Here is a 16,432-nt window from a genome sequence, read left to right as displayed (position 1 = left end):
AATTTATTCGCGGGGCAAGGCAATGTGTTTTTTGACTCTCATATTGGAGTTGAGTAGCTGAGCAGAAACCGGGGAGATAACACTTGTTGGAGTTAAGTCATTCTTTTATTCTAGCCATATAATTATTCTTAGTATTGATTTAATGTCTGGAAGTTACAGTGATATTTTTAATGTGATATATTGTGACCATATAATCATCTGTTTGTTTTTTGAGATTTATTTAATATAATAGTATATATCTATACTTAGTATCTTTATTCTTCAGTCCTATGAAGATTCTATTTAATGCTCATTACCCATTAAGGGGTTATACTGGTGATTCGCTATTGAGAACAGCAGTTGTGTCGTATCCCTAGACTTATTAAAGTTTGGCTGCTGTAGGATCACGAGCCGTAACGTACGATAGGTAACAGTCTACACATCCTGAAGGAGCTGAGGAAGAACCCGATCACTGTGCCTCTTATCGTTACACTCTCAGTAACAGTAACAGTGAACGGGGCTGTTTGTGTAAGTTGGTTGTCTGATGACTGTGAACTTGAGCCTATGTTCGTATATAAGTGTGTCAGGGAAGGTAATAGAGTCATTTCTTTATATTTGTAATGTAAACTGTATAGTAGTAGAGATTATACTTGAGAAGTCTTCCTAGAGTTGTGTAGGTGTGCTCAGTGCGGTGCGGGTGGTGGCCAAGACACTCATCACAGCCAAATCAGATTTATATTGTTAGTTTATTTTCTACCATAGACTTGACCATACTAAACAATATGTTTACATTTTCTTCCGTCCTCCATGGCTAGGGCTAGAGATGTGTCAGACAGCATAGTGTGTGGTGAGGTATTGAGCACTCAGCCACAGGTGAGTGAATGCTTTTACAATGATAATAACCAGCATGCCGTCACGTCTGTCTTACATAGACGGGGTTAGAGATCCGTGCTCCAGTATATAGTGCAGTGGGGTATTGAGCACTCAACCCAGTCAGTCGCCGTCTTCAGCCTTTGCTTGTCCTGACGGCGGCATATGCCAGGTTGGCCAACATAAGAACTGCATTCAGAAACGTGTGCAAGGAATCGTTTAAAGTCTTTTATACCACATATGTGTAACCAATCCTGGAGTACGCAGTTCCAGCGTGGAGTCCATATCTGAGTCAAGAACAAGGTTAAATTGGAGAAGGTTCAAAGTTATGCCCCCAGACAAGTAGATCTGAGGGGTATAAGCTACGAGGAAAGGCTCTGGGAACTAAACCTCCCGTCGCTGGAAGACAGAAGAGTTAGGGGGAGACATGATCACCACATACAAGATTCTCAAGGGAATTGATAAGTACATAAAAACAGATAATCTAACACGGGGAGCATACGTACAAGGGGACACAGGCGGAAACTGAGTACTCAACTGAGTCATAAAGACGTTAGAAAATACTTTTTCAGTGTCAGAGTAGTTAATAGATGGAATGCATTAGGCAGTGATGTGGTGGAGGCTGACTCCATACACAGTTTCAAATGTAAATATGATAGAGCCCAGTAGGCTCAGGAATCTGTACACCAGTTGAGTGACGGTTGAGAGGCGGGACCAAAGAGCTGCAGCTTAACCCACGCAAGCACAATTAGGTGAGTACACCCCGCCCCCCCTCCCCCCAACACACACATGGCTAAGCAAGAGAGAAAAATAACGCGGCCAGTTTCACCAGACATCAACTAAAATTAAACCACCACTTTCACACCACCACCACGAGTCTCCGTCACCCACAGTGATGGCTGGGTCCTGGTGCACCTGCCTCCCCCCCCTGGGGCAGTGATGGCTGGGTCCTGGTGCACCTCCCCCTGGGGCAGTGATGGCTGGGTCCTGGTGCACCTCCCCCTGGGGCAGTGATGGCTGGGTCCTGGTGCACCTGCCCCCCCCTGGGGCAGTGATGGCTGGGTCCTGGTGCACCTGCCTCCCCCTCCTGGGGCACCTCCCCCTGGGGCAGTGATGGCTGGGTCCTGGTGCACCTCCCCCTGGGGCAGTGATGGCTGGGTCCTGGTGCACCTTCCCCTGGGGCAGTGATGGCTGGGTCCTGGTGCACCTTCCCCTGGGGCAGTGATGGCTGGGTCCTGGTGCACCTTCCCCTGGGGCAGTGATGGCTGGGTCCTGGTGCACCTTCCCCTGGGGCAGTGATGGCTGGGTCCTGGTGCACCTTCCCCTGGGGCAGTGATGGCTGGGTCCTGGTGCACCTTCCCCTGGGGCAGTGATGGCTGGGTCCTGGTGCACCTGCCCCTGGGGCAGTGATGGCTGGGTCCTGGTGCACCTCCCCCCTGGGGCAGTGATGGCTGGGTCCTGGGGCAGTGATGGCTGGGTCCTGGTGCACCTGCCCCTGGGGCAGTGATGGCTGGGTCCTGGTGCACCTCCCCCTGGGGCAGTGATGGCTGGGTCCTGGTGCACCTGCCCCTGGGGCAGTGATGGCTGGGTCCTGGTGCACCTGCCCCTGGGGCAGTGATGGCTGGGTCCTGGTGCACCTTCCCCTGGGGCAGTGATGGCTGGGTCCTGGTGCACCTGCCCCTGGGGCAGTGATGGCTGGGTCCTGGTGCACCTTCCCCTGGGGCAGTGATGGCTGGGTCCTGGTGCACCTTCCCCTGGGGCAGTGATGGCTGGGTCCTGGTGCACCTTCCCCTGGGGCAGTGATGGCTGGGTCCTGGTGCACCTTCCCCTGGGGCAGTGATGGCTGGGTCCTGGTGCACCTCCCCCTGGGGCAGTGATGGCTGGGTCCTGGTGCACCTCCCCCTGGGGCAGTGATGGCTGGGTCCTGGTGCACCTCCCCCTGGGGCAGTGATGGCTGGGTCCTGGTGCACCTTCCCCTGGGGCAGTGATGGCTGGGTCCTGGTGCACCTCCCCCTGGGGCAGTGATGGCTGGGTCCTGGTGCACCTCCCCCTGGGGCAGTGATGGCTGGGTCCTGGTGCACCTCCCCCTGGGCAGTGATGGCTGGGTCCTGGTGCACTTTCCTCTGGGGCAGTGATGGCTGGGTCCTGGTGCACCTCCCCCTGGGGCAGTGATGGCTGGGTCCTGGTGCACCTGCCCCCCCCCCCCTGGGGCAGTGATGGCTGGGTCCTGGAGCACCTTCCCCTGGGGCAGTGATGGCTGGGTCCTGGTGCACCTTCCCCTGGGGCAGTGATGGCTGAGAAATTATATGCTACACAGCGTATAGAGAATGGCAAGGTTAATAGGTTAATGAGATCATTCCTCGTTCCATTCCTCAATGTTCCATTCCTCAATATTGTGGCCACCTTCCTGTCAGCTGTGAGCTGTCATGCTCTTGTCAGCTGTCACTCCTGTCAGCTGTCAGCAGGCCGCTGATATCTGTCTCACTTAATTGGAGTGTTGTCTCAGCCAAGGAATCCGCGATGTTCTCAGATATGTTGTGGACTGAGCGAAGCCATGACTTATGATGAGGAACCTGCTAGACTTAGACTAGTGTCGTGCATAGTGTGGCTCACCGGTGTGGCTCACTAGTGTGGCTCACTGGTGTGGCTCACTAGTGTGGCTCACTGGTGTGGCTCACTGGTGTGGCTCACTGGTGTGGCTCACTAGTGTGGCTCACTGGTGTGGCTCACTGGTGTGGCTCACTAGTGTGGCTCACTGGTGTGGCTTACTGGTGTGGCTCACTGGTGTGGCTTACTGGTGAGGCTCACTAGTGTGGCTCACTGGTGTGGCTCACTGGTGTGGCTCACTGGTGTGGCTCACTGGTGTGGCTCACCGGTGTGGCTCACTGGTGTGGCTCACTAGTGTGGCTCACCGGTGTGGCTCACTAGTGTGGCTCACCGGTGTGGCTCACTAGTGTGGCTCACCGGTGTGGCTCACTAGTGTGGCTCACCGGTGTGGCTCACTAGTGTGGCTCACCGGTGTGGCTCACTAGTGTGGTTCACCGGTGTGGCTCACTGGTGTGGCTCACTGGTGTGGCTCACTAGTGTGGCTCACTGGGTGTGGCTCACTAGTGTGGCTCACCGGTGTGGCTCACTAGTGTGGCTCACCGGTGTGGCTCACTAGTGTGGCTCACCGGTGTGGCTCACTAGTGTGGCTCACCGGTGTGGCTCACTAGTGTGGCTCACCGGTGTGGCTCACTAGTGTGGCTCACCGGTGTGGCTCACTAGTGTGGCTCACCGGTGTGGCTCACTAGTGTGGCTCACCGGTGTGGCTCACTGGTGTGGCTCACTAGTGTGGCTCACTGGTGTGGCTCACTAGTGTGGCTCACTGGTGTGGCTCACCGGTGTTGCTCACTAGTGTGGCTCACCGGTGTGGCTCACTAGTGTGGCTCACCGGTGTGGCTCACTAGTGTGGCTCACCGGTGTGGCTCACTAGTGTGGCTCACCGGTGTGGCTCACTAGTGTGGCTCACCGGTGTGGCTCACTGGTGTGGCTCACTGGTGTGGCTCACTGGTGTGGCTTTGTTTTCTGAGAAATCTTAAATTGCAGAGCGGCTCGTATGTGAGTGTTGTTAGGGGTCCCCAGGCCGCCTGTGCCTGGAATCTGGCAATTGCCAAACAGGTCGTTAACGTCAAACTGCCAGATGTGATCCCGAAATCGAAGGCCAGGCAAAACAAGGCCTTTCCTTGAGGTTACCTTGAGGTGCTTCCGGGCTTAGCGTCCCCGCGGCCCGGTCGTCGACCAGGCCTCCCGACCATTTGGTCTCCCTCCCGACTTTCATGGCCATTTAAGACATACAATGGCCAAAACAACTGTGAGAGTTTGTGTTTATTTCTTTAATATTTTGCTTGTGTGTGTGGCAGTAATATTTGTCATTAATTCTAATGTGTTAGTTGGAATATTAGAGGTTGTTGAGGTTATCTTGAGATGATTTCGGGGCTTTAGTGTCCCCGCGGCCCGGTCCTCGACCAGGCCTCCACCTCCAGGAAGCAGCCCGTGACAGCTGACTAACACCCAGGTACCTATTTTACTGCTAGGTAACAGGGGTATAGGGTGAAAGAAACTCTGCCCATTGTTTCTCTCCGGCGCCCGGGAATGAACCCGGGACTACAGGATCACAAGTCCAGTGTGCTGTCTGCTCGGCCGACCGGCTCTCCGAATAGAGAGATTAGTGATTGACATAAATAGAGAATTGTAACTATCAACACTTACACTCAGAAATCACAATAGTGTGATGCATCAAATGAACAAATGACTAAGGCAGCATCTGGAATACTCTCGGACGTAGATTCGAACCCTCGTCACGGCCCTTGTGGATTTGTTTATTAACACTTATTCTATTGTTACTCCTACTTATACTAATGCAGCTGTTCCTAATACTGCTGCTATTAAGCCTACTACTAATGCTCCTACTATACTAATGGAGCTATCGATCTATCTCGAATGGGCCAATAGGAGCTGACTCGCATTAGTCAATAGGTCTTTTCCAATTTCTTTATAACTTATATGAGAGATGTGGATGCATTACTAAGAACCTCCAGGTGAGCATTTTGAATAATAAGGTCATAAAATAAAGGCTGAAAAGTAGTCGTTTTCTCTTTATTTCCATAATTTTCTTCCACTCAAACTTTGGGAACGTCATATCACCGAAATAATTTCACTCATTCCCCAACTGTTTGTGGAACTTATTATCAATATTTTCCGATAGTTACGTCAACATATGTTGATCCATGTTGCCTTCTTCCTCATGAATGAGTGTCGTTCACTGGCCGTGTTCTTCATTCATCATCATCAAGGAACATCTGGCATCCTCACACGAGACCATTCAATATATTCAGATATTATCTGAATATTTTTAGTGAATAAACTTACTACAATGACGTAGTGCTTGAATGAAGGTGTAGGAAACACCCAAAATATGTGTATGTGTATTAAAAAAAACAAGTTTTCGGATGCAACTTACACCTTTTTTAAAGGTGTTGTATACAGTGTCTACTATATAACTTTACAAACACTATGTATACAGTACATTGAGAAGGGTTGCACATTACCTCCGAAAATATGGTTTTTAGAACACACACATATACTCGGTCTTACCTTCCATTTTAAAATTTTCTTTTATACTGAATTTTCATTTTATTGCTACATATTATTACTCTGCCCAGAGGCGACGATTGAGGACAGTATTCATGTACCTGCAATTTCTCCAAGCTCACCTGAAGACCAAGATAAGCAACTCCTAAAATAGGTGTTAGTTGTTGATTGGTTGAGCAGATCATTGACCAGCAGCCACCCAGAGGCTTCGGGCACAAGCAGGAGTTCTTAGACCAAAAACAATGAAGATCATGAAGTGGCGACAGCCCGGTGAGCCAGCTGGTGAGGTGTCGGGTGAGGATGGAGCTCTAGTAGCTACAGCAGAACATGATGAGGTCGCAAACTCCAGCGTCGTCAGTGAAGGTTTCGTCTGGCTCCACCCTGGTCTGCAGGCCACAGATCCTGCTGGTGCCAGAGCACTCGGCCCAGAGACTCCACACTCCGTCACCCACTAACTTCACTCTTCCTTCTGCAGAGAGAACAGCTTTGCCTACACTGTCAACTAGCCAAGATCCTACACTCTCCTACTAGCCAAAGTCCAACACTCTTAATAGACAAGGGCCTACTCTAGCCAAGGCCCGACACTGTCATATTGGCCAAGGCTCTACACTGTCATTCAAGCCTGTCATATTATATATGATGTCATATTATGACATATTATGTCATATTATGACATTATGCCATATTATGACATTATGTCATTCATATCCCTGTCATATTAGCCAAATGGTAATGAATACGATATATACTTTCTGATTTTAACATAAATATTATCGGAATTCATCATATTAATATACTTTATTAAACATAATGTTCTTGTATGTGTTCAATATGACTGTCAGAAACATCACTATGTGTTCAATGAGAACTCGTGAACAATACCAGCCTCACCTCTTAGCCCAGTCTTCAAGTGAACGACCTCAACCACTCTTCCATCTTCCGTCACTCTCAGCTGCTGTTGCTTATTGCTCTGCAAAGTTCAGTGCATCTAGTTGTGTGCTCTAAATAAGATTACAAAAACGTAATCGTATACACACGTCAACATAATTTAACATTATTAATATAAGAATCAATAAAATTTAACTAGTTTTTTTAGATTTTTTTCTTCAAATTTATATCTTGATCCAGCTAAGGAACTCACTTGTTCACCCTTATTGCATTCAAGCTTTGCTATGTAGTAAGTTTCTGTGGGGAATTTGCACAACATAGAAAATTAGTACTGAGAAAATTCGCCCTAAAAAAAATTATACTTTCCAAATGTTTCTGATTTTCAAGTCTACAAAATAAGTCTGACGTGATAAGTATGAAATTGAAGTTCATCTAGAATCGTAATATAGGAATTGGGTCGCTGTGGGCCTTGAGATGATAATTAATGGCACACAAGAGGTGATCTTGACCTCAAAAGGCCTCAGAAGAGTGCCTGACCTGGCTGTGGCACTCATGTTAACTAAAGAGCCAAGTTTAGAAATGAATAAATAATAATTTTATGTGTCATCGTGTTGAAAGCAGACGGTCGGACATCCAAATAATCCAAAGAGGTGACACGAATACTCAACACCCTTGGCACATCTAAGACTAGGCAGGCCACAGAGGACTGTTCTATATAACCAACAAATTTGGTTATATGGAAATATAATTAAGGACCTATGCCATGAGTATATCTATACTCTTTGCCATGAGTATATCTATACTCTTTGCCATGAGTATATCTATACTCTATGCCATGAGTATATCTATACTCTATGCCATGAGTATATCTATACTCTATGCCATGAGTATATCTATACTCTATGCCATGAGTATATCTATACTCTATGCCATGAGTATATCTATACTCTATGCCATGAGTATATCTATACTCTATGCCATGAGTAATAGACAGAATGGTGAGATTCACTCTAAAAGTCACAAAAATAATTTGCTTGACCATGACAACAGGAAACAAATTTATATTGCCAGATTTTTTTGCTTTTAAATAACGTATCTGGATTTGCATTTTGGTCTGGATTTTTGGCAAGCCGTCGGCTTCCTGTCCTCGTTGAGGCTCCTAGAGTGTTAGCTGCCCTTATGTAGATTCAGTACTGGGTTGGGATGGAGTTCATGCCCCTCGACTCCATAGACACAGGCACTACCTACTGAGCCATAATGAGCTTAAACGCAATCGAATCAGCATGATTTAATTGAGCATCTGGGGCTTCTTTGTTTTTGAACAAGCAACCAAGTATAAAAATCAAGCCAAAGTGTTATTGTATTAAATAATAACGTCAAGAAAGTACAACAATTCAGAAGCTAATATTTATGTACTTAAGTAATCAAGTGAATTAAGTATAAATTATAAATTTATTTAACTGTGACGCAGGTAGTAAAGTGATGCTGGGTGTGTCAGTAAGTAATAAAGACTGTGTCGACGCGGGGACACACACACACACACACACACACACACACACACACACACACACACACACACACACACACACACACACACAGTACCTTCAGGGGCAAGCGGGCTGAGAGCTCCAGACCGTCGAGAACCTGACCGTCTGAGCAGGACATCTGGGCGTCGTAGAGACCGAGGTCGTCACCGAATTCTCCCTGCTCTGGCACCACCTGGCCTCGCATGCTCTTCAGGTATTTACCTGACGCACACTGCCGCGGTCCTTCGTATGTCAGAGAATCGAAGAATTGCTTCAGTGTAACTTGTTAAAAGTTGGATTTATACAATTCACACACACATGCTCTCTCTCTCACACACACACACACACGCGCGCGCGCACACACACATACACACACACACACACACACACACACACACACACACACACACACACACACACACACACACACACACCTTAGTTAATTGTGTAACTACACAATTACCTAAGTGTAGTTACAGGATGATAGCTACGCTCATGGTGTCCCGTCTTCCCAGCACTCTTTGTCATATAAAGCGTTATAAGACAAAGAGTGCTGGGAAGACGGGACACCACGAGCGTAGCTCTCATCCTGTAACTACACTTAGGTAATTACACACAAGGCTACGGGAGCTAAACCTCACGTCCCTGGAAAACAAAAGAGTAAGGGGAGACATGATAACCACCTACAAAATTCTCAAAGGCATTAACAAGGTGGACTAAGACAAACTCTTTAGCACGGGTACGAACAAGGGAATACAGGTGGAAACTTAATACCCAGATGAGCAAAAAATAGTTAGTAGTTGGTATCAGTTGATTGACAGCTGAGAGGCGGGCCGAAAGAGCAGAGCTCAACCCCCGCAAGCACAACTAGGTGAATACAACTAGGTGAATACACAGCCTCAGCACGGGGGTCTTGCCACTGAGTGGACATCACTCGGGAGTCGTAGTCTCAAGGGCCCGGGTTCGATTCCAGGCCGAGGCGGAAACAAATGGGCAGAGTTTCTTTCAGCCTAATGCACCTGTTCACCAAGCAGTAAATAGGTGCCTGGGAGTTAGACAGCTCCTACGGGCTACTTACTGGGGATGAGAATGTGTGTTAGAGAGAAATATATGTAGTGATATGATAAACGAAACAACGGGCTCACCATAGCCCGTGCTACTTGGAACTTTTTGTTCCGAGTAGCGAATCTTAAACAACAATAACGATAAACGAAAAACAGATTGGTTAGAAAGGCGGGGACCAAGAGCTAATTGCTCGATTCTGCAGACACAAATAGTAAATACAAACAAATAGTAAATGCATACACTGACACACAATGCTGAGATGCAGCCCACAGCAGTTGTCTAATTCCAAGATGAATAGCCCCATCAGGTGAAAGAAACTGCCCATTTTTTTTCTACCTTGACGGGGAATCGAACCCGGACACAATTGGACTACGATTCCCTAACTCTGTCTGCTCGGCCATGCCTTAAGACAGTGTTGCCACTGGTGCTCACCTTGCCACTCTCCATAGGTCGCCTCGCTGCTGGAAACGGTGCCGGTTGGGCTACCGTTGAAGTCTCCACAATACAGCCTAATACCCGTCAGTGCCGTGTCGTCCAAGTGGCCCAACTCCGCGAACTGCAACAGATCTCTCACCTCAAGCTCAACCCACTAACCCTCAGCACTTAAGCTACCAAAACTCGATGTTAAATGGCTTTCCTTGAAAACTTACCTTGTCTGGAATCAGAACAAAATGGTTGGTTTCTCATTTATAAATAACCCAACCACTTGGGATGGATGGTAGAGCGACGGTCTCGCTTCGTGCAGGTTGGCGTTCAATCCCCGACCGTCCAAGTAGTGGGGCACCATTCCATCACCCGTCCCATTCCAAATCCTTATCCTGACCCCTTCCAAGTGCTATATAGTCGTAATGGCTTGGCGCTTTCCCCTGAAAACTCCCTCCCTTATTTTTATATATTTCAAATTTAATTTATAAATAAAACCTTATATACATTTTGAAAACAGGAAAATCATACGAGACACAAATTACAGTATGAGAACAATTATTGTTTTCAGCTTGCCGGAACAAATGTGTTCGGTCACTAACGTTACGAAATAATGTCAATAGTAGAGATTACATGAGAGTGTAACTCAGCTTGACGGATGCGTTTTCAATTACAAGAATATATTTCAGTGAAATATTTGTATCTATATCAAGACCATCGGGGTCTTGATCCGCAGACCACAAAAGCAGCAGCGATTTCTGGTCGTTGGTGAAGTTACTACTGTATATGGTACTGTGTACGTCAGTGATATATTGAAAATTACATTCAATATATCATTGAGTACCACCTCTGGCTGGATGAAGGGGAGCCTTAGCCTCGGAGAAAAGCACACATGACGCATTAGAGGGAATTTTTACGTCCTATCCAATGCAGTTTCCATGTTTTCTTGTCCTACCACCCCCCTTCCTTTTGTGTTTTGATGTGCTTTATTATATATTTAAGGTTACAAGATGTACATTGGTTAATACAAGTGTTTAAAAGATATAAATCTCATGGAGGTCCTCTGCTTCCGGACAGGAACCGAGGACGCAGCAAGCGTTTCCCCTCTGGATCGCTACACTGAGACGCTAAAACAATAAACTGGCAGCCCTTTGGTCTACAGACCCAAGAGTGAAATCAACGAGCCTGGAAACCAATTATTTGAGAAAGCCCAAGGCACTCTTACCACAGGGGCCAAGTGTCTCACACGCTATGGGAACAATGGTGTATTAATGCAGACGAGGAGTCATAATAACGTGGCTGAAATATGTTGACCAGACCACACACTAGAAAGTGAAGGGACGACGACGTTTCGGTCCGTCCTGGACCATTCTCATGTCGACTTGAGAATGGTCCAGGACGGACCGAAACGTCGTCGTCCCCTTACTTTCTAACTGTAGTTTGGTCAACAAAGGTGTATTAATCCATTATCTAAAACATAATATAGTGTCAGGAGACCTGATACATGAGTTGGGTCTCCTCCTAAGGACTGCCATCGGACTCATCAATCTTACCAATGTTTCATCTGCAACTATTGGAATAGCATACTGAATACATGTCATTTCATTTAGATATAAGGCTCAGGATCATATCGAAAAGGATAAGGATTTTATTATTTGTAATTTCGTGTCAATGCCAGTTTGCAGTGATATTACTTTTTATTGATGAGTATTTTATTGCTTATCCTGATTGATGCTCTGCGGGTTTCTATTGCCGCTCGCTCAGCGTAATTATTGAAGTATTTCGTGTTTGCTGGTCATCGTTAACGAAACATTTATATATTTCATTGACTTTAATTATTTTAGGGGAATTATCGTACTGTAATATTTTATGTTTAATTTGTTGCAGCAAATGTTGGTGACTTTGGTTTATATGTTGTCCAGGTACGCCAGGGGGACTAAACATCGCCTCAGGACGCCTGAAGGCTTCATTGATCGAAAGGAATCCGTTGCCAGTGTTAATATTTACTCCAGTGATTAAAAGTATTGACCTTCATACTTGAGTCTGTTGAGTTGGAGGGTGAGTCCCCGGAGACATATTGTTAGCTTGGAGTCTCACTCGTTTTCAATGTTAGGGACTAAAAATTAATATAAAGAATCATTACAATCCGAGTTTCACGGTGTTATTACAAATTTGTGGAGATATATACTCTCTCTATATATATATATGCGAACAAGCTAGAGTGGTCCCCAAGCACATATGCAACTGATTATATATATATATATATATATATATATATATATATATATATATATATATATTCTATGAACGTATATATATGTGAAAACTGCTTGGCATTCTTACCTTGATTTCAAAAGCGAAGGCGAAGGATCCAAGGGGACAGAGGTCCACATTGCCCCACGTTCCTCTGTCTAAGCCGTTCTCCAACGTTAGAGTCTGTGTCACGTCCAAGACGTTCGGTGCCCCTCTAACTGATGGAGAGGCGAAGGGAATTATCTAGGGAAAGTCCCAAGCCATTACGACTATATAGCACTGGAAAGGGATCAGGATAAGGATTTGGGATGGGACAGGGGAAAAGGAATGGTGTCCAACTACTTGAACGGTCGGGGATTGAACGCCGACCTGCATGAAGCGAGACCGTCGTTCTACCGTCCATCTCAAGTGGTTGGACTAACTCAAGGAGAAATGATGTTAAATTACGATTCACTATAATTACGTGCATAAATACGACCTTTAGAACCAGCAGGATAGCTTCCTCTGCGAACAAACATGTTCAGTACAAAGTGTATTGTATCTATCTATCTTGTTATCCTGTCGTGCTTGTCATGTAAGCAAGTACCAGGTTAAGCTGTAAGGATGTCTAGATATCCTAACTGTTTAGACATGTTGGATAACGTACACGGCTGTTTCATGTAATATACTGGTACTGTATTGCTTGTAAGAGCAAACTACATCCGTTGCAGCAAGTTATATTAGAATTATGTCTTGAATTAAGGTATTACAAAGTTTTGTATTTGTATATCATTCATTGCCAGCAGCTTCTAAAGAAAACTTCTGTTGGTAAACCTCAAAATGACGGCTCTTCCCTGGAAACACAAACCGTCACTGTCTCTATTTTCCGCTTGTTACAACTTGTAATAAAGTTGTTACATCTTGGCTTAACGTGTTTATGACGTATTAGAACGTTGTTACAACTTGCTATATTGGTTGTTATAACTGGTTAGGTGGTGTTAAAACTTGTTCGAACGTTGTAGCAACGTCGTAGTTTCGGTGTGTGTTTGGCGGGTTGGGACAGTGATTTACGCAAGAAATATATTTCTGATAATTAAACTGTTTTGCTTATGGTGTTATATTTTTTTTATAAATCAATAAAAGTGACGTTATATTATTAGACATAATTAATCTCACATTACTTCATAGCGTTAATAATGTATGACTAAAGAAGATATATTTTTAAGAAGGCATTTACCGGAGTTATCGGTCGTTAAATGTTATCGAAGTTATCGGTCGTAAATCGGGGATAACAATACAGTACGATAACATTGGTCAACATAATTATATTGATAATATTTAGCTGGATTTTCACGTGGATCTGGAAAATGTTAAATTGAACATACAAGATTTCGAATTAGTGGGAATTTCAAAGAATTATTGTTGTGTTGCTCTAACCCGATATACTTTACGGGCTCACCATATCCGGTGCTACTTGGAACTTGTTCCGAGTAACTGAATCTATAACAACAACAACAATCGATTTACTGAAAGTTTGGCTGAGGTTTTGAATCATATATTCGCAATAGAAGGGGGTCAAAGTTAAGAAATTAAAGCCCAGTTCAGTAGTGTGGTCAAGTGTGATTTGGGAAGTTTAAAAGATTTTTCTTCTCTTCGCTGACATTATAGCTCTATAAACAAGGATTTACCGACCAAGTCTAAATCAAGGGACCTCGCGGGTCCTCAGCCTGACTTCCGTTGTGCCCAACCACTTGGACTGGACGGTAGAGCGACGGTCTCGCTTCAAGCAGGTCGGTGTTCAATTTCCAATCATCCATGTGGTTGGGCATCATTCCTTTCCTCCCGTCCCATCCCAAATCCTTATCCTGACCCCATCCAAGATCTATAGTAATAATGGCTTGGCGCTTTCCACTGAAAATTCCCTTCCTTTCCGTTGCCAAACTCAGATATCTCACCCAATCAATAAAGAAGAATCGGAAAATTCTATCAAAACTTATTTTTGTTTTATATCTTTAATAATGTCGTATTTTCACAAATAATTAAAATACGCATTGCATATTGACTGATTTAAAGCACGTATTAAAATATATTCTAATTATTTATTTACATTTATCAGCAAAAACAACCAGTTTAATAGAACTCACCTTAATATTTAATCAAATAAAATTGTCCTGATATTTTTTCTATTAGATTTAGACTGATTAAATAGTTATTGAAATTCATCCTGATTTAGTTAATTATTGAAACTATTTACAATTGTAATCGTAATCCAAAGAGTTAAATAAACGACAAGTTATTGCATAAAGGCTAATCACTACTTTCATATACTTTCTTTTACTAACACTACATACATTACTCCCTATTGATCTAAACCTTATGTACATACAAAGCATTCTACTGAAATTCTGCTCATATGAAAGATGTGAGTTCAGCTGAATTACTCTGAATGGTAATTTTAAGCAAAAAAAAAAAAATCTCAAAATGAAAGGGAGAAAGGGTGTAGTCTGAAAGATGAGGAGTGTATGGTGTAGTGTGGAGTGTGTAGTATAGTGTGGTGTGGAGTGTGTGGTGTGGAGTGTGTTGTGTGGATTGTGAACCACTGAGAACACGGTGTGGAGTGTGGTCCAGGAGTAGCAGCAGTGCGTGTGTTCATACTTCACAATGCACGTTAAAGTGATTCACAGTTGCACACAATTCCTAGCAACCAGTTACAGAGCGAAAAGACTGGCCATACAGTCACTGCCCCTTCCGGTTCTCTGACCGAAATATATCAACTAGATCTTGTCCTAATGCACAAGTGCGGTTCAAGAGACCACAGTCCATCTCCATCCACACACAGACAGCTTACACTTGCCAGAATAATATTTGTGAGAGGTCCGCCAGCGAACCAAAGTAAGACGGCTGGTCGTATGTCAGCCCAAACATACCAGGAAAGTGATAACCCGCCTCTAATTTCCTTCGTGGGAGGAAGAGGAGACTCTAGCCGTACCTTGCTCTATATCGACCCATAGAATGCTTGTTGACCAAACCACACACTAGAAAGTGAAGAGACGACGACGTTTCGGTCCGTCCTGGACCATTACTGTGATCGACTTGAGAATGGTTCAGGACGGACCGAAACGTCGTCGTATCTTCACTTTCTAGTATGTGGTTTTGACAACATTTTTCAGCCACGTTATTGTGACTCCTCATCTGCATAGAATGCTTGACCAGCTGCCATTTGAGATACTGGATCATTATCCCCTTACAAATCTAAGTCCTATAATCCACCATTACGAAATTTAATAATTCTGTTGATTTGTGTCTCCGATGTTGACCTAAAATTGATTTGACTCCTTATATATTGTCTTAACCTGAGAGACAAACAAATGCTGTATAAAATATTTGGTAAAAATGCCTTCATTTTTTGTTTGATACTAAAGTGAGTGCAAGTTGTGCCTTGACGATAAGAAGTTTCAACGTTTTATTAATTGCAAGAACAAATCTCAATTAGAAAGTGCATTAACGAATTAATGACGCGAAAATTGTATAAGTAACTCTTAACTTTACCCTGAGAGAGCAGAGACAGCAGGAGCGCCAGAGTGACCATGATGGTGTTGGGACAGGAATCAGCAGCTGGGTGTTGTCACAGCCACTCAAATACCTGACTCCCAGCAGCTTGTCCCTCCCCCCCCCACACTGGTGGGACCAAGCAGCCTGTTGTCTCCCACACTCTGCTGGGGACTACACATCCGGGGGGCCTCCCACACAGTGTAACCAATGGTCTGGGTCTCTTACCCCACACTAGTGTTACCAGGCAGCCTGGTCTCTCCCACACACCGGTGGGACTGACACATTAGCGAAGGCGAGGCTCTGTACTTATTCCCATACTAGCCAAGGTACAATGTCACACCTCATGATAGTGTCTCTTAGGTATTGATGATGCAGAGAGTTAACAGTTAGAGCAAGAAGCAGCGCTGGTTAACGCCTTGAACATGAAACAGGTCTCGTTAACGACCAGACCTATTGTTAATCAGACTTGTTCCTGGCACGTCTGGGTCCATCATATCCTGGACAGTCTTTTCTCTGAGTTCTGTTTACCATGGTTTTTTCCCTTAGGAAGTTCCTCACCTCGTCATATTTTCGTCTTCGGTAATTTAGTCTTCTCCTTTCCAATCCCATCCTTGGAAAGGTTACCCCTACCTCCACCAGATACTCAAATGTCAATACACTGTTGTCATTCATTCCTATGGGAGGTTTCAAATTTGACTTCCCTTATTTCTGACTCATTCAAGGTGAATATCAGGTCGAGTCTAGCTGGTTCGTCATGTCCTCTC

General features: G+C 44.9%; 1 protein-coding gene across 1 annotated transcript; it reads right to left on the bottom strand.

Annotated features, from left to right (window-relative positions):
- Positions 1-5,473: 5,473 nt before the first annotated feature.
- LOC138352907 (vitelline membrane outer layer protein 1-like) lies at positions 5,474-15,825 on the bottom strand. The gene is made up of 6 exons (XM_069305527.1): positions 15,666-15,825; positions 12,228-12,355; positions 9,894-10,017; positions 8,473-8,639; positions 6,874-6,952; positions 5,474-6,451 (listed from the first exon to the last, which is right to left on the bottom strand). Exons 1-6 carry the CDS (start codon positions 15,703-15,705, stop codon positions 6,291-6,293), a joined length of 699 nt encoding a protein of 232 aa, XP_069161628.1. The 5' UTR covers positions 15,706-15,825; the 3' UTR covers positions 5,474-6,290.
- Between the last annotated feature and the right edge of the window lie 607 nt (positions 15,826-16,432).

The sequence above is a fragment of the Procambarus clarkii genome, chromosome 55 (genome assembly GCF_040958095.1).
Source record: "Procambarus clarkii isolate CNS0578487 chromosome 55, FALCON_Pclarkii_2.0, whole genome shotgun sequence".
NCBI lineage: Eukaryota > Metazoa > Arthropoda > Malacostraca > Decapoda > Cambaridae > Procambarus > Procambarus clarkii.
The sequence above is the reverse complement of the archived record's forward strand: the minus strand, read 5'-3'. Positions and strand labels throughout refer to the sequence as shown.

Excerpts from the sequence above, each read along its gene's own strand:
- LOC138352907 (XM_069305527.1), bottom strand. The coding sequence starts at position 15,705 with ATGGTCACTCTGGCGCTCCTGCTGTCTCTGCTCTCTCAGG. Across the intron at positions 12,356-15,665 it reads GCTGTCTCTGCTCTCTCAGG|TTAGAGGGGCACCGAACGTC; the intron begins GTAAAGTTAAGA and ends CCTCTCCATCAG. Across the intron at positions 6,452-6,873 it reads CTTGAAGACTGGGCTAAGAG|AAGGAAGAGTGAAGTTAGTG; the intron begins GTGAGGCTGGTA and ends TTCTCTCTGCAG.